The following is a 25,562-nucleotide window of genomic DNA, read 5'->3' as shown; positions in this document are numbered from 1 at the left end:
TTCAGTCTCCAGCAGCAGCTAGTAAGCTGTGCCTAGAGGCCAAATACTGCGGCACATTATCGCTATGAAATATTCAAAATGTTTCGCTGCCAGTGGATGCTTCAGAACTCGGCGTATTGTTTTCTCGCTACAAAATATATTAGTCTGTCTCGGGCTCATGTTGTTCGGAGCACTAGAAATACTGAGAAACTGAACTTTTTCAGTATGAGGAACAACAGCATGTTTCAATGTTATTTCTTATTTATTTACATAGAATTACTTTCCACGAATTTGGGTTATTAGAAAAACTTCCAGCCTCATCAACGTCGACTATATCTATCAATGTTGTCTCCTTCAATGATGAATTCCATAAGCACAGCGTGAATCAGAAAGATTAGATAATAATAAAAAAAATCTTGACGATAGGGGTGAATTACCTTGAACTAGGTTATTGCTCAGACCTACAACAACAGTCACTGTGCAAAACATAAACTCTTGTTGTCGGCCATCCTTGGAAAGGAACTGTACATAACAAATGTACAATTGTATGTCCTACTGCCGGACAGCAGTTGGCAATCATGCCTCCTGAGGTACGCGAGCTGCATATTGTCATGTTGCTGAAGCCACAGCTAAGCTTTTGCTTGTTTGAGATGGAGGCGCAGTCAGATGTCGGCAGCATTGAGACTACAAGGCAAACAGCAGAGCGGCGACAATGTCCCATTGCTCTGCAACAATGGCGCAGAGATACTGAGGAGATATGATTAATTTCCATGAAAAAACTCTGCGGCACAGAGGCGTCTGACCTTGCCAAGGTGCTCAGCACTGTTCTCTGCACTCCTTTCAAAGCGATACTCACAACACAAGGTGCAATGAAAAGCTCCTGCTTTGAGCAAAAAAAAAAAAAAAAAGGAAAAATAAAAATAAAAATAGAACTCGTCACCAATGAAACAATGACGTCACGAGAAGTTCACAAAAGGAATCCAGGAAGACGCTCATTGAGAGAAAAACTACTGTTTGCGTGAGGCATTATTTGCCGAGGGAAAAATACTGTGAATTTTGAAAAGGCCTTTTACAGAACGTCGTGGTAGAGAAGAAGAAAACAATAAGAGCTAAAACACGTCATGGAGGAAAGCGGACTTTGAACAAGAGAGAGCGACGCGCGCATGCAGAGACACAAGGTGGGGGAAAAAATGACTTAATGGTTGAAATTTAACAGGTTAACAACAGAGCTTTGCTAGCTATGGTTGCAAGCGTGCCCTCCAGTTGCTGGGGTAAATGAGCAGGCAGTAAGGGCCTCAAGTCACGACACGTCACCTAGTGCACGGCTGGCAGGCTTTGTTTCACTTAGAAAAGATAGCAGATGGAGAGATGTCTGCTGACACAGTGAGATCAATGAACAAATGATGAAGTTACAATCACTTTACTCTCCTGGACAGGAAAAGTTGTTCACACAGCAGATCTTTATGTGAGGGGAGAAGAGGGATCGGTTGGCTGGGGTGGGAGAACATATATTCTCTTCCAGCTCGTGTGGCGTTTACTGACCCTGGAGGCAGCCATCTTGGCCAATCCTCGTCACCGCCCTGCAGCTAACCCAGCTGACGTGCCTGTGCTTTCACCCTACAAGCAGTTCACAATGTTGAAACCATCAGGCATAAGCCACTAAACACATGGACAGAGTCAATAAAAAGATGAGCATTAATCTGCATCTTTCTTTTTTGCATACAATTGCTTTTCATAATACAGCTGTAACAATTAACAACGTAATATGTCCCCTCCTGGGAAAGAAGCTCATTCTCCAAATACAGCATTGGTATTTTTGTTTAGATTCTTATTTTTGACACAACAAGAAAGTTCGATGAGTGTTTTGACAAAGTTTTCCAAGACATTTAGCCACAAAGGGAAAGGAATAAAAGTGCTTTCTGCTACACGTCAGCAAAACATACCCCAAACGCACCACTAGCTCGTATAGCACTGCCAAAGCAGTTCTTTAGAGAGCCCTGAATCGTTAGAATCAGTTCATTAAAAAGACCACTTTAAAAGATGTGCTCACCAAATCATCCAGTGCTTTCTGCAAGCCTTGACTGTGTAGTGCATCATATGAACTGAACTGATACACAACCGAACAATTCCTACCAGCACCGATGCGACACACTACAGCGAGTGCTGCGTTCACTGAGCTTAGTATTCAATAAAAGTGAGCCCACAGCCCTGAGTGATCACACCTTCACTGAACGGTACATTCACAATGGAGCCAAGACGTTCACAGGTGACACAACTTTACTTTGAGAAACACGTTCACTGACTATCAAGCAGCAACAGAGGAGACCTGAGTCGGAGTGATAGCAGCTACCTTCACTGCCTGACGTTCAGCGAGCAGATCTCTGAACGCGCAGCGCTCCTCGCAATGACAGGATGTGACAGTGTCAGCCATCTGCTTTCTTATATTGCAGCGTTCGCCTCGCATTGTAAACTACAAAAGGCGGTGGCGGCTGGCTGATCGCCCGAAGATTCGTTCAGGCAGCGCGGTCACGCCTCGTTCGCAGGCTCGCATCAAAGGCAGCCTGGATCCGCTCCCGACCAGCACACTGATCCCGTTCTGTTCGTTCGCTGAAATAAAATAGTAAAAAAAAAAATGTTGTGAACGATGCAACACGACTAGCTTGAGGTCTATGGGCGTTAGACAACCTCCAATTAATGAAGCATGGCTGGGACTGCAGCGAACTGCGGGTCATTAAACATCTGCAGGGGTGTTTCATTCCACAAAGGACAACAACAAGGTCCACACGTACATTTCACCTCTGTAACCTTGTAAAGACTGCAGCACACGCACACGGCTGATGATCCCGTCCCTCCCTCTGGCGCACAAGGTGTCGCCTTGCTGATGGATTCGGATGCAGCCATTACCCAGTCTTACAAAGCACATGTTGAAGGTCTCATGCTCTGAAAATGTTAACTGTAACAGAGTTTTGTAATAATACTATTACTACTACTACTAATCCTGTATTCATAATAATACAAATAATAATAAAATAATAGTCTTTGAATGAGAAAATGTCATCCTCGTTTGCTTGTTTTGCAGAAATTAGCACTTCATGGTGTCACTAAGGGCCACTCGATGACTGTTAGCAACCTTAGCCGGGTGTTTGTTCTGCACTCCGAGGCTGCATTTCAGCAAGAGGATGGAAACAAAGGGATAATATATTGCTTTCTGGGGCTCTGGAGCTGTTGCTTGTTCTGTCTTGTCTTTTTTCGGATGGGGGTGATATATCAAATAAGATTGTTTAACATAAAAAGTTTTGGAAATATAAACATTTGAGAAGTGATGCAACATAACCGCAACTCAACTTCAAGGCTACGAAAGGCATGGTAAAGTAGGAATGAGACAAAACCATCAACAGAAACAAAACCGATGGAATTATGTTAAAACGTAGATAGCATGGGGTAGCAACAGGTCAGTCAAGGTCAGCCAAGGTCAACCTCCTGTACACTTTTTTTGGACAGCTACACTAATACCGACAACAGCACAAAAGCACGTGAGGGGAAAAACAACTTATTTTGAGTGAGTAACTAAGTTTGTTAATGCACTGCACCTTTTAAAAGCTTCAAGAGGTGCTCTGAGAAAGAAGCAGATAAAAGAGAGACAACAAAAACTGAGAAAAAAAACTCATCACCCCTAAATTGTACAATTATTAGAAAGAATAAAGAGAAAACCAAAAATTAGAATAACACAGCAGAACACAAAAAGAAGAAAGACAAATGAATAAAAACAGGACTAAAGGAAAAATAAATAGCACACGCTGACTGCTGCCGAGTGAAAGCCAGTGATGGAACAACATTCAAGCAGGAGAAGCAAACAAAAACAGCAGGTTGACAGTTTAATTGCACAGCTCTTTATCTGCATGAGCACAATCACCACTGCGGTGGTTTCAAGTGTGTCTTAAATTGAAAAAAGAAGAAGCCCAACTGCACCGTGCTGCACCCAGCGCTCAGATTTCACTGCTTGACCAACTTCATTACACAGTCCACCACTATGCTGGGACGCACACTGTAGTCCTGACTGAAGATAATTCTCATTTAAAGAGCCTCAGAGGAGGGAACAAAGGAGAAAAATTTGAACTGGGGACCATTAACCACGTCTACAACATTCTCTAAAACTTTATGGTCCACAGTTTGTGCTCTGCCTCTGCTGCTTTGAGAGGGGAGGGAAAAAAAGTCACCGTGTCCAACTCCCCCAAAGTGGAGACATGATGAACTGCATGCTGGAACACAGTGGCTCCTATTAAAGTAGCAGAAAAACATTGAAATATGTCCTAAATGCAATGAGGGCGCCATCAGTGATGTAATATAACTTAGGTCTGGGTTATGTAATATAAGTTAGGTCCAATGTTGTTTCTATTATGTAAAATTCCCTTTGCCACCGTTTTCTAACAATTCTACATTCATCCACACATCAGTCTCTAGCTTGTCAATAAAGTCCTTTGGAATGGAAAAGTCAGTTCAGATAGTGTGTGATGAACAGACAGTTCTGAAAACCAGCCCTTGATGATGTCACAAATGCCTCTCCCGGGTTAGAAATAACACCGCCAGCCAGGCAGGTGACTGTTTTGCTTCTGCCTCCATTAAAACATGTGGGAGGTAGAACTCATCATCCAGTGTGATGCACAGCAAGCCAGAGCCAAGTGTTTCTGCAGGACTTTGAGAGATGAGGGCTGACTATGCTGCTTATTTGACACCCAGGAGAGTTTTTTGTGAATCATGTGGAAAGAAATGATAAATGAAAATGATTTCTGAAAATGCCAGAAATGAAAAGGGTAATTACAAGAAAGCTTTTATTAGCATTAGCATGACCTCCAGTTTTCTAAAGCACATCAGCGTTAAAGTGCAGGATGTCCTGGTTTCAAGGTTTTAGGAGGACAAAGGCCAGAACTTTGGCAAATGAGTGTCAGCGCATCTCTAAAAGGGGCACTGGCAACATTCTGGAACTATTTAATTCGATAAACAATCTTATCAGGTCGATCATAACTTCGAGACTCGGTTCTGTGGTGCAGCCTCGGACCCACACAGCTGCATTTAGCATAAAAAGCCGGCTCGGCGCGCGCTCCAGAATCACAGTGTCCCATCAGCGGCTGACCTTTCTGCCTCGGTGCACAGCAAAGGTCCAGGAAAAGGCCGGCAAACAAGGAAAACAAGAGGCCGAACAAAAGCCCAGGCTGCAGTTAACACTCGCCTGCTCTCCTCATCCTCAACCTCGCCTCCTCCCCCTTGTCATCTCCCGTATCGCCAGCTGAAAACAGTTCTTTTTTTTTTCTGTGCAACACAGAGCGTTAGTCTCAAATCCATCGCAGACTCACACACACACAGACACACACGGACAACAAAGCAGAGGAAACACACACCGTGAGAGTCGGATCTTTGAGAGGAAAGTGCAGATTCTCTAAACAAGCCTCCCTCGCTTTCCTATTGATCTCCGCGCTGTTTATGCATCTTCTCTTTCACTCCCCGCCGCCTTCCTTCCACTTTGGCCCCTCCCCTGCTCGAGTTTCTTCAATAGCGGGATGGCGGCATTATAGGCAGAAACGCGGCCGGCCAATCCCATCTCATCACAGACGCAGATAAGAGGTGCCATTTCGCCTTCACAGAGGCGTATCGCTAATCTATCTTCATTCCCTCGGCAAACTTTGCCACCTGGTGGGCTTTTCTCATTTCAGGCGGGCAAAGGTTGTGCCATGAAAAGGCTTCGCACAAAAGTTCTTGTTTTTTTCTTTCCATTTGGAGGTGGCTGACGCGGGGAGTCTGTATACCCCCCAGTTCCGCATCTTAATTGGCCATTAATGAATCCAGGCGTCAGCTGATCAAAACAGCTGGCTAAAGCCGAGTCCTAATTAAAGTCATTAGAATTATAAAGGAGACTTTTGTTCCTAATCAGTCAGTGAATACGCGGAAAGAACGAGTCAATCGGCGGGAGTCATTTCTCTGGTGGCGTCCGCTCTCGCATTGCTCCAGCGGCACTTCAGATCAGCCATCAGGCATTTTGATTGGGGCTTCACACTGAGTCTTTATTTTCCTGTTCTGTTTCATTTGGCCAGATTGATTTGACTTTCCTGGGGGATACAAGAATAATAAATACAGCCTTTTTCACTTTGTTATTTGATGCGGCGAGTTGAAGCCTCTCCAGTTTCAACCACAAAAAAAGGCACAGAAAATTTGACAAAAATAACTACATTTAAAAAATAAAATAAAACATTCAGCCGGTTAAGAAACTTAGAAAAGCTAGAAACTTGCTTTCATGAGATCTTAACAATCTTTTCCAACAGCAATATACTGACAGGCTGGGAGAGCACTTATGTGATTATCTCGGCGAGTCTGATTGCTTAGGTTTGATAGCCGCGCAGGCCATCTAAGACCTCCCGCCTGTTTCAGGCATTCAGCTCTTATCAAGAACCGCATATCGAGGGAAATGGTTGAATATAAGCTTTAGTTCCGAGATAAACTACAGCACAACACTCGGGGTAAAAAGGGCAAGTTGATAAAGTGAAAAGGAAATTAGCGAGTCGATGCAGGAGATGTAGATCCAGAGTGTGTTTCATTCCAGTAGAGGTGATCTGAGGAGAGACAGAATGACCAACTGCTGCAGAGTCATTTCACTCTCGCCTCGTCCGTCTGATGCAGCGAGGCCCTCAGGCCTCCATTGTTTAAGGAAAAAAAGCAAAAAAAAATGTGTCATTTTAAATTATCCAAAGCCAAAATGGTGCTGCCGTTTCACATTTCCCAACACTAGACTTCCTGTAGCCTTGGAGCGAGCGGCCGACTGCTCGGCGAGTCCTTTCTTTGATCAGCGGTCTGCGGTTGTGGGAAAAAAAAAAAACAGCCCGTCGCTCATTTCCTCGACTAAAACTTGGCCTGTTTGCGTCACAGAGAACACACAGTCTAATGAGCTGGTGACCAACACTTTGCTGGAATTTCTAAATTCCCTAGTTCATTTCTGGTTTGAATATCAAGGAAAATGTGAAAGCAGAGACTTTTTTTTCCTGTTTTGCAGGAAAACTAATGCTTCAAATTAAAACCAGTTGAAGGTCATGGGAGTAATATTTAGTAATTAATATTAATACCTGATCTTGCCCATCAGCTGTACTAGCAGCTTAAAAGTCAAAAACCCTCGGGCAGGTCGACATTCTGCGCTACTGCGGATGATATCTGATGTTTTCCCCACTTAGCAAACTGACCTGCTTTTCATGTAAAAACCAATTAATATATCTAAGAACATAAGCATACATGTCCCTTTCCTTATTCCGTTTCATGCCAATGGATTCTGTTTAAACGCCACATGAGCACTGAGCATGTTCATTGTCAGATTAACAAAAAAACAAAATTACTATCAGCATTTATTTTTTCCCCCAGTGATGGCTCTTCAATTTGAAGCCAAATGACAGCGTCGGCCTGGTGGGACGGAAAGCAGCTCTAGATATTAAGCCAGGATTTGATATAAATTTTCCCCCCTCCCCTCCTCCGCTGCCATATTGATCTAGCGGCGAGCTGAACTCTGTGATGAAATGCCACTCTGAAGGCTTTGTCCGAGACGGCTGTAAAACATGCCGCCCTTGCCCACCCTGTGGCTCCAAACGGCCTCAGCAAGGTCTCCGCGAGAAGTCTCCTCGGGACGGCCGCAGAGGTCGACACAGTTTAGCCAACGAGACGCGTAACACTGGCGTTGCACAAATGTTGCTTTATGTATTTTTAATACAGCTTGAGTGGAGGGAACAAAAAAAGACTGCGCTGTGGCCATGAGCTCAGTGGAAAACTAAAGGGAGGAACAATGTGTCGTTCTGACGCACTTTGCCGAACAGCCAGCGCGGCAGACGCTCTCAGAGCGCCGCGCTGGAATTGGAATTTTTTATTAGCTTGTGCACAGTGAGAAAGAGAAAGGAAGTCTGGGGGTGGGGGGGGCACAACTTTTAAGAATAAAGATGCCAGATGCTGCGGTGACAGCATGCAAACTGTGCACCGTCATTTTCCCAGGTGACTCAAAATAGAGTGCGGCGGCATTTTCAGGAGAGAGACGAGGGCCAGCGGGCTCCTGCTTTCTCTTGATCCCACGCACGCACAAACACACACAAAACAATAACAGATAAACTTTGTTTCGAGATGGGACGCTTCCCATTCAATATTGGCAGCCGGTCCAATTATGAACTGGAGAGCAGCTGACTGGCTCGCCATGTTCTTAGCACGGAGATATTTTGCTCTCAAATATTTTTTTTTTTTTAATTTGTTGTAAGACACCAATTATATTTAGCAGCTGTAGAGGGTTTCACTTGCAGATCCATGGATCTCCTGCCAACAGCAACAACAAAAAAAAAAAAGCAGCCCGCACTTACGCGTTTTTAACGACAGTTTTTACATGTCTGTTCTTATTTTCTCTCTTCAAAGGCACTATGAAGAGGCACTATGAGACTTGTGCACAGACAGCTGTGCCCGCACGACACAAACACACAAGCCTAATGGTCCAGCATGGATGAAGCCTCATTGTCGTCTCAGGAGTTTTTGAATTGCAAGTTATTCACTTCGAGTTCTTGCACCTCAGTTTCAGTTTCAACATTTTCATTTGGAAATCTGACAACTTCTGCCTCAAGTTCAAAAGTCTATTTGAATACATTCTTATCTTTTGTCCCTACAGATGTTATATTGAGAGCTGTGCAGGGTTTGTGTAGCTTTACACATGGCCTTAAATGGTTTCTGACGATGTGAGCAAACTAGTTTACCTTTGCACAAGTGCCCTCATGTCAGTGCACGTAACAGTGAACCGACGCTGCCTTTGATAGAAGTTGCTCAAAAAAGAACTTCATCCCACTCACAGAGTGAGACTGGAGTGAAAAGGTGAATGGCAGGCTTTAGTGCTGCTTGTCATTCTCGCGAGTCAATAAGACACAAAAAGGCCTGGCAGTAGGAAGAAGTCCTGTGGTTCAAAGTGTGAGCCTAACGAGGCCCAGTCTGGGGGTCTCGGCTCTCACACCACTGATGAAACTGGGGCCTTTTACAACCTCGGTGACGGCCTTACACAGCGAAGGTGGGCCCCGCTAATTTTTAGGGCTGATAAGGTCCTATTTGTTTCCTTTGCATTAAAACCTTCTTCAACAGTGACCTACCTGGGAACTGAATTGTCCCATTCAGGAAGCTGCATAATCACGACTCATTCGACCGCGTTTTGTTTGTTGTTCCGCCTTTTTAGTGGAAATAAGCCAACTCAAGTGTTTGTTAATGGTTTTGAGCGCAGATTATGGCAATGTGTGTGTGTCTGTGTGTGCAATGCATGATTAAGCACCAAAAAAAACAAAAAAAACAAACATGCGCGGGCGTGTGGCAGAGTGAGCGCTGGATCACGTCAATTAATCAGAGTGTGAAAGACCCTTAATTACAAAATGCTATTTCCCCCTGGACCCTTCTCCTGAGAGTGTGAGTGTGCATCAGGGAGAGGGAGAGAAAATATTTGAATTAGTATGCGCTGCACTGTTGCTACATCTTAATATTCATGACAGTTAGCTATGAGGCTGCATAGCTTCTGAGCTAACAAAAGAGGCTGCTTGTGGCTGCTTGTGCTGAAAGTTCAGCCGGCGCCGGAAGACCAGCAGAGTGAAAACCTACCTGGCTCAAATTAATGAGTACATCGTGCATCATGCAGCCCGACCCTTCGCTGAAACTAATGCTGATTGCCAAAAAGTTTGGACTCAACGTGCTGTGTTTTCTGAGGGCACGCTGGACCATTAGCTGCTGTTCCTTTATGGATGTTCTTTGAATGTACCCAAAGGCTTGTTGCTGGAGAGCTATAGCGGTCAAGAATTTACGATAGACAGGTCCAGTGCATTTCACTCGCCCTGCAGGGGCTGTGTGCGCCCGTCGAGCTCTGCAGCTTGACAACAGTTGTGCTGTGTTTATGGCCGCAGCACTACTAATAAATGCTGTTGTCCTTGAGGACTACGTCCCTGTGCTTCAGTCACATTTATTGCAAATCTAACATTTTCAAGACGTTACAAATGAATGTATCACCTGGATGTTCGCATTATCAGGTCACGGTTTAGAAATCGTGACTTCATGAACGCAGAGGTTTGTTTTGCCGTTCAATTCCCAGCATCCAAGACAAAAGCAGAAGGAATTTTTGATTTGCTTTTCTTTATCTTATCAGTTTCAATAAACTCACCACCCGCAAGCACACAGAGACGAAATTAATTGAACTCATTTAGACATGAGGCTCCGTGGCAGCGTCCCCCTTGGAGAGTGCATCTATCAAGCCTGCTGATCACATTTCACACAATAAGCAAGGTCCTCACCTTCTCTTAACCACCTCCCTTACCGTCTTGGCGGGACTCTCGCTCTAATCACAAATTAATATTCACGCTGACACCCGCCTGTTTGGCAACTCCGACCCCCACCCACCATCAGTGTGAGTTTGCGAAATGACTTTTGTGTACCCGCAGCAGCCAAACCCAAGCTGTGCCGTCGGAGCAGACAGGATGACAGATTGCGGGGGAAATAAAAAGCGAGGAAACAACAAGGAGGAACGTGAGGACGAGAAGCGCATGGGGGAAGACGTGAAAGAGAGAAATGAGCGGCGAAGGAATGGAGTGGAACAAATCAGCCTTGAAGAGGAGGCAGCTCACAAAACGCCATGCCTTTAGCTTTGAAGTGGGCTATGTCTATCGCCAGAGCGCCGCAACTCAGACCCACGCATTCCTCCTTTCACCGAAAAGAAAAACCACAGAAAACTGCCAGCAAAGTATTACAGCGTGGTGTGTTTGTGACATCTGTTGTCCCTCTCTCTCAATTCCCATCAACCTCCTGGCTGCCGAGGCTGTCGGTTTAAAGAATACAGCCGGCGCGCATCTTTCACGTCCCAGACAATAGGCTAAATAAAAGATTGCCACAGAGAAGGCTTGAAAAATTGATTTTGCTATAATGTCCAAATTCTTTTGTTGCACAGCAAAAAAGGAAATTCACAAAAAGAGTAAAAAAAAAAAACAAACAAAAAAACCCAATAACGAATGCACATATAAAGTTATGGGACATTTATCTCCTTGTGAGCATTACATTGGCCATGAAGAATTTATGAAACTTGCCAACACTGTTGGCAGTGTGAATACTGCCATCTAATACAGGATGGGTACCACTAGATTTACTAGTTGGAATATCTATATTTTATCTCTTGTGTATCTATTTACTTTTAACTGGGTGCAGTTTTCTGGCTGACAGCCGAAGTTTGAGGCGCAGTTCAAATCATGTCTGCACTAAAATATACAAGCAGGCACGCCGCTGCTTTGCCTATAAAGCATCCGTTTTTCTTAAATGAATGTTGTTTGTTCATTTTGTATGCATGTTACATTAAATTACTGCGTGCCCACTCGCCGTGTACGAACCAGGCTCAGTATCAACTCTGGCCTACCTTGCTTTCTGCCTCGTCTCCTCTGATCTTGTTATCTGCTTCCCACCGTCTGGATCCTTTGTTGCCTGTTTGAACACTCTTTGAGAAATAAAACTAAATCCTGCTTTACATTGGGAGTAAAAACCCTGTGCTAAGCCTATATATTTGTGTTTCATCTAACAAAAAAAAAAAAGCCTTTGCGTTGGGTAACCACTATATGACGCTATGCTTAAAAGGGCCCTCAGACGCTTTAATGGAGAAAAAGTTTCAAAGCTCCTCAGGGTCACGACAGTTGTAGCACCCCACAGTGAGGGCACGGAGGACCACCATTAAATAGAATCTGTTTTTTCAGTCATTTCAGACTCCAAGTCAAAGCATTGCTGCACTGCCAGTCCCCACTGATTCATATAGCTGACATCTCTGATCTGAAATGGGAAAAATGCCCATTTCATTGTGAAAAGGGGTGAAAGAAAAACTATTCTCAAAGGGGAAACATTTATATTTATAGCCTCATTGCAGGGAGGCAGATGTGACGAGTTGAAGTTGAAACAGCAAAAAAAGAGTTATTGTTTTCTTTGCCAGCAGCGATTAAGCTGATGCGTTGATACAAATGCAATCAGAACATCAGTCGCACAATAGAGACGCATTCTGCAGTCTCTTCTTGGCCAGCTGCTGACGAGTCATTTCACTGATTCACGAGTCAGTAAATAACACATTGCGGACTCAGCATTTTGTAACAGAAGTCAGTTTGCACTCATTCAACAAGCTGAAAACATGTTTGGCTTGTTATTACTATTTTCTCTCTGTGGTTTTATTTTCTACATCAGTATTAACAATTTTGCACCAAACCATCTCCTTTCCTTTCTAATTTTCCTTTCCTACCATACGCTCCTTTTCCACCTTTGAGTTCCACCTAATTTCCTGAAATTGCCTCATCCTGAATCCATCTCTCCTCTGGATCTCTCCATCTCTCTCCCGTCCAAATTTACACTCATTACTAGGAATGAAAGGAGCATAGTCTTAATATTTTATTCAAAGGAAAATAAGGGAGAATTTTTGCAAAAACAAGTGCGAAAAAAAAAGAGAACATAAAAATATGTGTGCAGTGAATGTTCATTCAATACACATCTGTGCTCACACACAGACAATTAGCAGCCTGCTGCAGTGGTAGAGCACAATGCAAGTGGTTGCTTAGACAAGTGAAATGAAAAGACGGATCACCTGGCCACTGGAGACACGCATTAAGAACATTTTTATGTGCGCATGCACGTGTGTGTTCTACGGAATGTGCACCTCTCAGTGTGCATATGCATGTCTGTAGATTATGACTAAACCTCTTAGGCCTGCACTGATTCCCATCGCCGCTCTTGTGTTTGCCAAAGCTGAGGGACGGACTCGGAATCAGATCTACTGGCGGACAGGATCTTCTTTATTGGAAGCTCCTTCCAGCTCAGGTCAAAGTGACATTTCAGGGAATATAGTGGCCTGAGTGGTGACAAGTAAGCAAGGACAGCCTAGATAAATGACTGGATGAGCAAAATGTTTCACTGGAAGATGAAATCAATTCACTTCAAGGTGTTCACATGTCCACTCTGAAATCATCGGGGGCCTTCAGAACGGAACTTCACCTGTGCTTGGTGAACCTTGAAAACAATTTGTGGTGTAACATTATTTGGAATATTGGCATCATGTTTGAGATTAAGGAAAACAATCAGACAGATCTGAGATCTGTCATCACATCACTCAAATGTCAAAACAGCCTATTTTAGGTGAGGAAATGAAGCAACCTTTAGTTTGGAGGAAAACTTGCTTATGTAACTGTTGCACAACTACAAACAAGAGAAATTTGAGTGATTCAGACCACAGCCATGAAAAATGGAAATTATTTTTTTCTCCTTTCCTTAAAAAAAAATGGGGGACAAGCAAAGGGAAGCTGTTACAGAATCAGTGAACCATTGAGAGGGAGAGAGAGAGAGAGAGAGAGAGAGAGAGAGAGAGAGAGAGAGAGAGAGCTCTGGAGTGTGAAAACAAGAGATACACATGAGAGAACTTGAAGAGAACTTTGCTCATAAGGGAGACAGGGGTCGAACTAGGAGAGGGGAGGGGGAGCGCAGCAGGGGGGGTGGAGGGGTGGAGGGGGATCTCACTTGGCAGGTAGACAAGGGAATGGAAAAAGGTAGTAGATGATAAGGGATTTAGACATGACAGAACAAGAAGTGAGACACGGGGTGCTCCGCCACAATGATCTGTACACAAGTCCTTCCTGTCGCAGGTTAACAAACACCAAGACGCGCTTGAGACGAGGTACACAGAGAGAGAGAGAGAGAGAGACAGAGAGAGAGAGAGAGAGAGGGGGCAGAAACAAACTGCGGCCGAGGCTGAGGATTTATTACCTGCGCTCCGCATAATAAAGGCTGCAGAATTTTATTTTGGCGGGATTTACACTACAGGCTCCGGTGCACAACTCTCTTGTGTTGCTCAGGACCATGTCTCTTTTTTTTCCCCTTTTACTATGTGCTTTCGTCTACCCTTTAAAAGTCACTATATCTGTTGGCTGCATTTAAACTTGCTCAAACCTTTCTTAAACTTTAAATCACCTGCAAGCTATTGGCTACCATCAAAAGAGGATGGAAGTCAGTAACAAACAGCGTTTGGAGCTGCAGAAGATGGTAAGATAATCATAATGAAAGGCCTCACGCCTATTGCGTACGAGAATATGTTGGTTTAAAACACGTATCTGCAGGTTTTTAGTGAAATACACGGTTTTAATTTGCTGATAGTCATTTCATTTGGGGGAAGGGAAGGTTCATGTGTACGTTTGTGTGTGAGGCCTGACGGCACATTTCAAGACACGTTTGACATCTCTACAGTAGCCCAGAATGTGGGTCCACTCGGGGTTGAGTGATTTTACCCTGCCATCACAGCTGCTTCCAGCAGCTCGTCAGCCCCCAAATGGAGCTTGCTGATGAAAGGAAAACGTTAGCAGATTGACTCAGTGACTTAAGGGGTCACTTTTTTCTAAAGTGCAGGTCATTTAGCCAAGCAGTTTAATCGCAATTCACCGTTTGATGGCTGAGGACAATGTTACACCGTGACCGTGTGCATAAGTCCCAATTGGATTAAACTGCATGTTCATTTGTTTGCAATGCACTTTACTGCCACTAGAGGCATCAGAATTGTCCACAGTGGGCCTTTAAACCAAAAGCTGCCTGGATCCTGGATTTAACAGTGCACAGACTGAGCATACTGTGTATGCAGCAGTGATGTCAACATGAAGGTGCAAGAAGATTAATTCATTTATACATGAAAACTATCCCTTAGTTTACATTAAAGCTGTAGTAGTTGATGTTAAATCCTTGAAATGTGGCACTGTTGCATTTTCAGTGATGTATTAAATGTAAGTTGCAAACAAGAGGAAAAAAAACCCTGCTAATATTAGATACACTGGCAAATATCTGGCTTATTTCCACATTTGAAGGAGGGCTGAGTGCAGTTTATTTCAAAAGTCTAATTCTACGACCTTATTCCTGCTTATATATTCACGTCACAGATCCAATCTGTTGCACTTAAGAAGAAAAAAATAGAATCAGGTCAGATGAAGCATGTTACCGCATACGTTACTCCTTAGTTCAGGCTTGGCATTATGAATTAACATTTAAAATATGTTAAGTTCTATATATCTTGATGCATTAGTCACACCAGACTATAAGTAGCAGGACCAGGTATGCTGTGAAAAAAAAGTGCAACTTCTAGTTTGGGAAATATGCTATGTAAATTCAGCACTCAAGTGACCAACTACGGTGGATTGTTAGAGAATATGAAGAAAAATTAAAACATTCAATAAAGTAATTATGGAGATGATGTATTTTTAATTACCAACATTACGAGAAATCCACTGTGTTTAGTCATGGATGTGGTGCTGAGGACGGACCAATCGGTTGCAGCAGGGTTAGGAAAAAAAAATAAAAAAGGACGCACGTCTCCTGAAATTCAAAGTAAGGAGAGGAAACATGCATCAGGAGCTCCGAGGTTCTCCTCTGTGAACTTCTCCCAAGAAACGCCTGTGATCTTGCCGGCTCTAACGGACAGAGATTTTCTTCAAAGAGCTTCTCTAGATGGCTATCATAAGCAACCTCTGACACACACAGGGGGGTCGGAGCACCTCAGGTGCCCTCAGCATCAGATGAGAAGATTAACAGAGATGAAACCGGACTGCCCACAGCAGAGCAGCGTCTGCGTGGAAACCCTGGAAACAAACCCGAGGCAGCCTGACACGCTCTCGCAAACACACGTTTGACTCAAACGGACAACATAAGCGATGTGACATGTTTGGCGTCTCTCCTTACCAGTGGTATTCTGCAGGAGCAAATATGCACTCGCGCCTCCTTTGATCGACCGGCAGCGGCTCTGTGTTTGTATCCCAGGTGTCGGCAAAAAGAATTCCAGGGCAATTTTAAGGCCGACTGTCTGTTGGAGGTTGGTAAGACTGAGCGTGCAAAAGTTGGGATCCGAGCCGCCGACCCTTCAAGGTTACATATGCTGTCATTTAACATCTGTAGACACAATTTATGTGTGTGTGTGTGTGTGTGTCTGAGTGATGACTTGACGTCCAGTTCCAACCCCACAGCTGTCATTTACAAGGCCTAACAACACCTCCTCCTCCCCATGCGAAGGCTGAGGGCAGCGGAACCCTCCGTTCCAGCACCGACAAGTTTTTATCCAGGAACGACTGAGTGCAGCATCACAGTCTGCATCACCTCCCGCTTTGGAAACAGCGGTTCCGACAAGAGGCGGAAACTCATCAGGATTGTGAGAACAGCTGGTGCCTGCCTCACTTCTCTGGCTGGTTTTTGAAAAAAAAAAAAAAAAAAAAAAAAGAATAAAAAAAAAAACACACACAAAATGCTATTTCATTTGACGCGAGCACATGAGATGACAATGAAAGTACAATAACAAGAAGAAAACTCTGAATGGTTGTTAGGTCTCGTTAGGTCTCCACTGACTCCTCGGAACCGTTGCTGAGGAACATTCAGCAACATGACGTGAAGGACAACTTAGCGACGACAACATGCTGCTGATAAGATGAACGCAGGACATGTTATTATTAGCGTCACGTCAAAGATAACAATAGGCTGCAGGGGCTGTGGGCAACACACAAAGGATTAGAAATCAGAATATATGCGGTCACACACACACACACACACACACACACACACACACACACACACACACACACACACACACACACACACACACGTTTGTCTCTCTATCTTTGAGAGGACGACCAACACGTCTTCTAATCTTTCATCCTTTGCCACAGCCAAACACAAACCCACTCCAGCAGACAAACTCTAATGCCAAGCAAACCTCAGTTCAGACTGTGTCTATGAATTAAGGCCAACATCTTCTCATGTGAGGACACCTCAGGACTGGCCAAACTGCCCCTTTGAAGACATCAACATTCTGATGCAGTAATTACAACGTCGTACACACATGCACTAGGAGCTTGCTGGTCTCTATGGGACACACCTGCTTACTTGTCGCTTTATGTTACACTGTATCCATCTCGAGTGCCCTTTGGTCGCTCTCCCTCTGTTCCTCTATCTATCCAGCTTAACCTCCTGCCAAATTTCTGTGTGTGTTTCTGTCAATCACTCCCGCCGTCTCTCTCTCTCTCTCTCTCTGCCGCCGGACGCGTGACATTTTTACAGCTTAACACGCTTCACATTCTTTGTGCCAAAATAAATAAATGGATAAATAAATAAAGAAATGAAATGAAATGACGCGGAGCTTTCCGAAATGCCAAATATAATTCCACACCACTGAGGAAGATGGCACTTTGTCAAGCAGCGTCAAACGGGCGGCAGTCGGTGCCTTCTGTTCCTCAATTCCTGCGTCTTTAAAATTTCAGTTTCGAATCTGATTCACTGGTTACATTCACTCGGTAACGGAGCCGCCCGTGCGGAAGGCAGTGGGAGAAGCAAACTCTCGCATCCGGCAATGGTTATTGCCAATCGTGTGCAATTTAAAAAGCAAATGTTAAACAACGCCTGGATAACAATGTCAGGCAACAGCTACAACTGTTGGTTGTTAATGCTAACAGCGAGCAGTTTGCCATTATTGTCCCATCCTGTGGCAGCCTGTCACTGTGCAGTCTGAGCGGCACCTGCCACAAACACATTTTCTATTTTTGGAGTTTTTGAATTTCTGAGCCGCCTTTAATCAAAGTGCAGCCTGTCGCACGTCGATCTGGGCCCCAGATCACTACAACCTCCACAAAGAAACACTGCGAGTTTGACAGTGTTCACTAAATACTGTCAAATTAAATGGGTGCAAAGTTGACAGGAGCACTGACCTAATTGCTCGCTGTGTATTCCTGCTTCACCCATGCAAGCAACAGAGCCGCTCCTCTTCAACGTTGGAGGAAATGCAAAACTCTACATTTGCTATTCAACGCACTTAAGCCCGGAGTCGCCCGGCAGACAGTAAACGCAGCCTTTGATTCCTTTACATGTTTAGTTCAAAAGGAAAATAAGGATATGGTTGTCAGTGTACTTTAATATATTCACACAGCAGCCACCGTAATCAGGACTACAGCACACATCGAGCCCGCCTTCCTCCCATTACCCTCTGCACCTCAAATGAACTCTTACGAATCTTAAATTGAGAGCTCAGACCTCTCCTATTCATATTCAATGAGACGCCCTGGGCTCCAGCTGCGCCTGTTACCGTCGCCGCACACTTTCCTAGAGACTGAGGTCGAGCCGGTCGCCGCCGTCACTGTCATTCTAATGCTGCCAATCATGCGTCTCAGCGATGTGACACCAAAGCAACACATACATCCAAACCTTACATTGGCTCAGCCCAGTGTGTGAACTCGACGAGAGCTACAACTATGGCAGCTTCGCACAGAGGCTGCAGATTTGGTGGCGGGCCAGTCTGGAAGTCCAGACAGTCTGCTAAGATTTAAACTAAATGGCAACCGTGTCACATTCACACCGTTACATCTCGTGTCCAACGCTGAATCGCCAGCCAGTCGAAAAATGAAAAACCAGGCAATCGACTCGATCCGCTTTCACCGACCGACGGGGCATCGCTTTGTAATTCCGGAGAAAAATAAAGGCTTGACAAGAACACAGGCTCGAAGCAGCGGCACACAAAGCGTGAGTATGAGTTGTCCTACCTTGACCCCGCGCACCCTGAACTCGGCCAGGGCTCGACTCATCTTGGACGACGCCGTCTGCAGGTCTTTGCCGCTGGCGATGACTTTCACCAGCAGGGAGTCGTAATGTGGGGAGATGACGGCTCCCTGGAAGGCAGAGGCGCTGTCCAGACGGATCCCCATGCCCTCACCACTGCGGAACACCTGATGGGGAAACAGGACAAGTCGGCTTAGACGGTTGGCTTCTGCATCAGAGGAGAAGTTGTTAATTGTTACATTGTTGTTATTGTTGAGATAGAAATGCTGTAAGAAATGCAACTTAATTAAGAACTTTCAGAGTACCACTTGATATCCGCCGAAGAGGATGTTTAAAATTCATGTTCGTTAAAGCCAAGGATGTTTAATTAAAGATGGTCTTGCCAAAAAAGAACAAAAACAGCTTTTATGTTTTGTTTGTTCATTATTGTCGCAGTTACCTCAGATGACATATTTTTAGAGGCTTTGTCTGAGAAGTTGTAACATGAAAGTATTTCTCTTCTTCAAAACAACCCCAAAAGTGTTTCCCAAAATTAACTGGCCAGATAAAACCTTCCTGCGCAGTATATTGAGTCAAATGTTTGTGTCTTCTAAAAGGCGGTGCAGTATTCCTCCACCACTGACGCACTTTATTCCAATACCTTATTTACAACATTTCCTCAGGGGGGCGGCCGAGACGCCAAGAATCTTATTAGTCAGGTGGCCACGTTGTCAGCTGGCATTAGCATTAGCAAATTAGCTGGCACTGAGAATTCAATCACTGACACACCTAGGAGGGTAAAATGAGAGGTTGGAGGGCCAGGAGGGAAATGGAGGCTGAGATGAGTGAGAAACGGAGAGGACAGGCCATTCCCCAGCAGTTGGCAGGCCGGCAGAGACAGAGAATTGAAGGCGAGAAGTGAAGACGGTCCAACACTGAAGCATACGGAGGCCCTCGAGGCCCAGAAGGAGGAAGATGAGCAGAAATGATAACAACGCCGCGCCACACTGGTGATACGCGGGTGATATTTCGTCCCGCGATGCGTTCAAGCGAGCGTGCCAACATTTACGATCAACAATATTTCCCCACTATGTCTTGATTCTGCCGCTTCTGTTCGTTTTTTTAAAGCTCAGACTTGTTGACAAAGACACTGAACAGGCTCACATGGCAACACATAGCGCAGCTGCCACAGCGAACTGAGGCCAGGAACTATGACGTATTGTGCTGTGGAGTATGGGCTCAACATCGTGGAGAGAAAAATCAATAAACGAGAAGATAAAATGCTGTTAAGCCGCATGAGCGGATTTGTTGGAGTTTAAGATTTAAATACTTGATGTGTCCGACTATTCCCCTTTAATATCTACAATAATAATAATAACAGGATTGTCCTTGACAAAGAATGGGCTCTGACCTTCTGAATTGTGAATCAGGGCCAAGATGAAAGAGGCTCTCCGACATAAAGCTGCAAATGTATGAGCTGCTGAAGCAGAGGAAACGGTTGGTCACGGGCATTGCCGCTCGCGCACGCAGCCTTGACACCTTTACAACGCGCCGTTTGAAGGCTCAAAGCCTCCGTTAGCAGGTTGTGATTTTCAGAAAATCCTGCTCTTACCCCTTTGATTTCTCAATGCTCCAGGCAGGTCATCAGAGCTCCAAGTGTTACCAAAGTGGATTTCAAATTTTTCACACTTCGCACCTTCCAAAGGCTCACGTGCACGAGTCGAGCGGCTACTCTGCAGTTTAGCTTTAACTGAAGAGAGCCGACGACGGCGTGTCCACCAAATGGCAGGAAAGCAAAGACATGGAAGAAAACGGCATCAAACGTGTCAATATCACAAATATTATACTTCACTAAATAATTTATAATAAACACACGCAAAACAAATGTCCACTATGAGAGAGATTAACGTTTACAAGTCCAAAAGCAATAAATAAATCAAAAGTTAAGAAAAACTTTTCAGAAATGGAAACAAACCAAAAATAAAAACTTCATCAGCTATGTTTCCCAGCGTGCCACAAAAAAAGCAACGTAAAAGAGTTCTTCATTATTGAGAGGGTAATCAAACAGCGCTTTATATAAACAGACAGCCGTGCACAGACTTCAGGCTGCTGCCAAACACTCTTTGCGCAAATGCCCCTAAGGAAAATCCACATAGTATTTACTTTTGCTCTCTGTTCATTAAATCGTTCCTCGCTGCGAACGAAGGCGTCTCGCAATTGCTCCACCGCCCTGTAACTCCACAGGCCAAGCGGCACATACACCAGAGTGATGTCACTATTAGCGCTGACTGCTGCGCTACAGTGACGGGGCTGACCGCGCTTCCTGGGTGCATCGTGATTTAACAATCAAAGCGTCTTTCCAGCCGGAGGGGACGCAGCGGTCGGATCCCGTTTAAACCCGAAGCTTTGACTCCAGCCTGTCGATACGTCCAAACAAGTGGGGCCTTGCGCATCACAGCGGTTTTTTAAGCGCCTTCCCACGTATGATCACACACAGCGTGAGCGTCGGCTAACTCCGCTATCAGTGTGGGCTGATGAAAGGACGAGACAAAGGATTGGTTTTGCCTCGGAGGAGCTGTGGCTGGCCGACACGCTGATCCCCGGCCGCCGCCTCCCCGTGCCTGTAAACACCCCCAGTGTCGTGACGGCCTTACGGCTGTCTGCAGGTCCTGACATCATCTCCGCAAAAGCTCCGCGGGATGCTCGCGCTCGAGATGCCGTCCGAGTGCTTTTGCATCTCAATGTGAAGCAACTTTTGAAAAGAAGAAGAAGAAAAGTTTCATAACTAGAAGGGAAAACGAGAAGAATTTGGACCTGTTGTGGGGACTGTAACACCACTCAGCTGGTTTAGGACTGCTTGGTTACAGAGTGGAAAACCAATCAGCTCGGCGGCCCGGCCAGTGTTGCCAGATGGGATGTTAAAGTGTCGTACCAGCGACTTGAAATGAGATTATTTTTTGGGGGGAAATTATCGTCTGAACTGAATTTGCATTCTGATGTGTATCAGGAGCATCTGGGACCATAACGCATTATCTCGAGCCGTGAATGTTACAGCCTATAATGCAGTTTACCTTTAAATAACCTGAGATAACTGTTGGAATAATGAGCCTCTTGCAGGACAGCGCCTCTTTCTCTGCGCTCATTGCCCATCATTCACACCTTCTTGTGTCACCGCACGCTACCTCGTGCAATGATTGGCATTAAAGTAAGCACCAGATAATGAGTGAAAACAAACAGTGTATTTGTGCACAGGATCCATATCCTGATTTAATTTAACCATGTAATGATTCGCAGAGGGGGTCAAATTACTGTACATTATGGGATTTTTAGGAATAACTGATCGAACAGAGGGAAAAATTATTGTATAACTATGTTAATTACTGTTTTTTTCTGGCAATTGACCCTGACATATTGAGAGAATGTGAGCGGGAATTGCATGCAGTTATTGGCAGTCTGTTATTGGCCTTTCAGTTCAGCTATTATTGATCATGTTTAAAGGTACCTTTCATGCCACAAGGTTTTGAGTAAATCTGTTTCCATCTTCCAATGTGCACATTTGATATTTTAGTCTTCCCTCAAATGAACCAAATTAGACGATTTCTTCAAATTGTTATTTTGATTCTTTTTTCATGCACTTGTCATAAATGTGCATTACAATATCTTAATCCTAAACCTGACCAATGATCAGACTTGCATAAGGCAGCACCAGCTGCACAGACCTTGGTAAAAGTAAAGACGCCTTCCAAGGAGCTCCTTATTCGCCAGTTTAGGTTAATTATATTGTTGCAAAAAGTGTGGAATCGGTGATTTGGAGTAACTGCGTAAAATGAATCTACAATAAAAAATATGCAACAATATTTGCTGAGCATTTTTCACTGAATACTGCGGAACGGCATTTGCTTTGAAGGTGAAACAAAAGTGAGATTAATTAATGTAAAAGATTAAAAATAAGAAAAAAACTAACAAAATAAAGTGTCAGCAATTAAATGCATTTAAAGCTTTGGCTCCAACTGCGTAAGACCTGAATAATATTAAAAACCTTAAGTGCAATGGGCGCAGGCAAAAAATATTATCTATGTGTTTGCATGTACACATCTACATGAAGATGAGGTTAACAGTGCAGTTAACAGTTCAAGATCACTCGATGCACGATTAAGAAAGAATTAATTCTTCCCACTGATTTTATTTATCCACCTATTGTGGCAGCTACTGACCTGTTAAAGGTGAAATGAGTAACATATTGAAGGGGACGGACGAGAACACTTACATTACTCATTAAGACGGAACTCTTTGGTGTGATTTTTACTCTGACATCACAGCCTGTGTAAGGAAGACGTGTGATAAAGTGGGAAAAACAGAGATTAACACTGACGTTATTTGTAATCTGCCTTCTCACCATGAGATGCTTCTAAATCTCACACAATGTCCCTTCATGCCAAAAAAGAAGTTGTTTCACATTTTACGTGTATATACTAGCATGCTAATGAGGAAAGTCATGCCCCTCTGCTGTGTCTTTCAGAGCGACTTTTTCTTTGTGAGAAAAAATTGAATTAATTTGTGCTCCGGGGCATATAGATACAAGATTAACAATGTCACAGCAAACCTTCTCAGAGACAAAAGGGTGCCTTCATCTCATATAATCGACATAGAGTCCTACCCAAGCAGTGCTGTGCAAAAATGCCAACACAGGCGGAGGCGAGTGTGAGAGAAATAAAATAAATAAAATAAAATAAATAAAAGCCAAGGAGTCAGCTTCTGTAAACTGACAGCAGCGGCTGACAAGAAAGTCCCGCTTTCCTCTCTCCATGCCATTGTTCTCTGGGTGTAGAGAAATGTTGATCAATTAAGTACAAAGAGATGGGGTGGAGGACCTACACCAGCATTAGTTTGGACCCCTGTCGTCCCGACACTGAAATAAAGCTGCTGTTGCTTCGCTCCTCGTCCATAATAATCCGCTAATATCCCCCTTTGTTTGCCCGTGCATTGCAGTTAATCCACACACGCTTTTCCACGAGCACCATCAAGTCTTTTTAGATCAGAACACAATGCAGAAACACAACGTTCATTTTTGCATCATATTGCAAGTCAGTTGTGTAGTCAGCCTGCCCGCCTTGTAGGAGTTTATTCTCCTCTGAGCAGCACACACTAGGTCAGCGCCGTATTTCTCAAAAAAACAAAATCAAAGGCTGTTGTTCTGCGGTAGACGCGTCAAAAGCTGTCGAGGCACAAATCCACTGTGCCTCGACTGCTTCTGAGGCCTTGTGAAACATGTCATATCTTTAAAACACACATTCCATTTGGAGGATTCGCGGCGAGGGAGCCGAGTGGCTCCAGTGGCACCAGCGTTGTCAGGAATGTCACAATGGCCTCTGGACAACTTTCAGAGGCCCAGATCATAAAGCATCGTCAGCGTATGTTGAAACCTTACAAATAGGAAGAGAAGTAAAGAAGAAGAAAAAACCCAGGAAGCCAGAGGCGTGAAGAGTCCAGATATATATCGCTTCCCTCACTGCAGTGGAACGCTGCCTTACAAGAGGAAAAAGACAAAAGGATATCTGTCTCCAGAAATTCAAACTTCAGTCACAGAGAAAGGTATCAGTATTACACTTTTGTTCACATATTTGGTGCTTCTTGTTATCAGTCTGAGGGAATAACTTTGATCCAAGAATAGATAACAGGATTTTTTTTTTTTTTTAAATCTGTCTGACTGAAGAGATTTCAGATCACACCTCACACAATTTAAAGCTGAAGCAACCTCACTTTCTCTTAACAACTGCCAATGCCACTCATTCAGAGCCAAATCCCTTCATGAACCTGCTCTATGCTGCACGGAGAGGAAGGCTCCCGCTTCACTTCATTGATGCAAAGGCCTCCATATGACTTTGTTGTATTTTCAAAGGCCTCGTCCAAGAAACGTGAGTATGTATTTATTTATTTTACAAATATGCTGTTGCAATAATCATGTGGACAAAAGGTCAAACTACAAAGTCACTTAGAACCTCTTTCTGCCCCATTCTGATGGTCATATTGAACGTCACCAAGTTGTCTTCACCACATATGCATGGCTGAATGCTTTGGGTTGCGGCCATGTAATTAGCCGCTCTGATTCGTTTTCACTAGGATTTGTCATTCTAGCACCACAATACATTTTTGTCTTTCTATCAAATTTCTGCCATTTTCCAAAGAAGGAAGCCATTCCTCTCCCTTGTTGAGAGTTCGATAAATGTTCGCCAAAAATAACAATCCTGCAGATGGTTTATTGCTTCATGCAGCTGAGATGGAGTGGAGTTTGGTTCAACGTGCTAAAGTGTTTGCTAATTAGAAACATCCATTTGTCGAATGGATATTTATGAATTCTTATGAGTGTCGCTTTAGGTATCTGAACTGCTTTGTTTCTTGGGGACGTCAAAACAAAACAAAAAAAAATCATGCAATTTGCTACTTTGCAAAGAAAAACTGTGAAAACCAAAGATTTATCGGCTCATTTTCTATATTTACATGGTGACTGATGACTGACGTCAGAAAAGACCTGCTATTCATCCATTTATCAAAGCTGCCCATTTAAGCCATTTCCATTTGTTGTGCTGTAAAATAGTTCTAATAAAGGCTAGTCGAGAGAGCTTAGGTAGCACCAGCAGTATCCAAAAATAGCCTGATCTCGATATTTGAACTGCAGCCACCGCAGACATTCCAGTCCTCTGAACCTGCTTTGTAAAGGTGCCATCCATCCAGACCCACACGTCGACTCTGCCTCCTCTCGCCGCGAATCATCCCACTCGCACCTCATTCAGCCTCCTCTCTCGACTCCGTGGCAGAGTTTGTGCTTGTGGTGATGAAGCACAAGCTAGGGTGAAAGGAGAAGGCGCAGACACACTTGAAGCCGGCGTGTGGAAGGGGAAACGTTGAGACATGTGCTGTCTGGAACGAGGCACAAAGGCAGCGAGCGACGGCAACGTCTGAGCTTCGACTGATATCTCACCAATTAAAGAGGCAGCGGA

At 44.2% G+C, this 25,562-nt stretch overlaps 1 protein-coding gene across 1 annotated transcript in view; it reads right to left on the bottom strand.

Moving 5' to 3' along the window:
- Window positions 1-25,562, bottom strand: part of pcxb (pyruvate carboxylase b) — a 265,842-nt gene that overhangs the window by 126,618 nt on the left and 113,662 nt on the right. Inside the window, exon 12 of the mRNA XM_076034155.1 lies at window positions 18,570-18,752. Within this exon, the coding sequence (XP_075890270.1) occupies window positions 18,570-18,752 (183 nt within the window). The remainder of the gene's footprint in view (window positions 1-18,569; window positions 18,753-25,562) is intronic.

This window comes from Nelusetta ayraudi, unplaced genomic scaffold (genome assembly GCF_046127955.1).
Source record: "Nelusetta ayraudi isolate G7.1 ecotype Tasmania unplaced genomic scaffold, CSIRO-AGI_Nayr_v1 ptg000042l, whole genome shotgun sequence".
Lineage (NCBI taxonomy): Eukaryota > Metazoa > Chordata > Actinopteri > Tetraodontiformes > Monacanthidae > Nelusetta > Nelusetta ayraudi.
The sequence above is the reverse complement of the archived record's forward strand: the minus strand, read 5'-3'. Positions and strand labels throughout refer to the sequence as shown.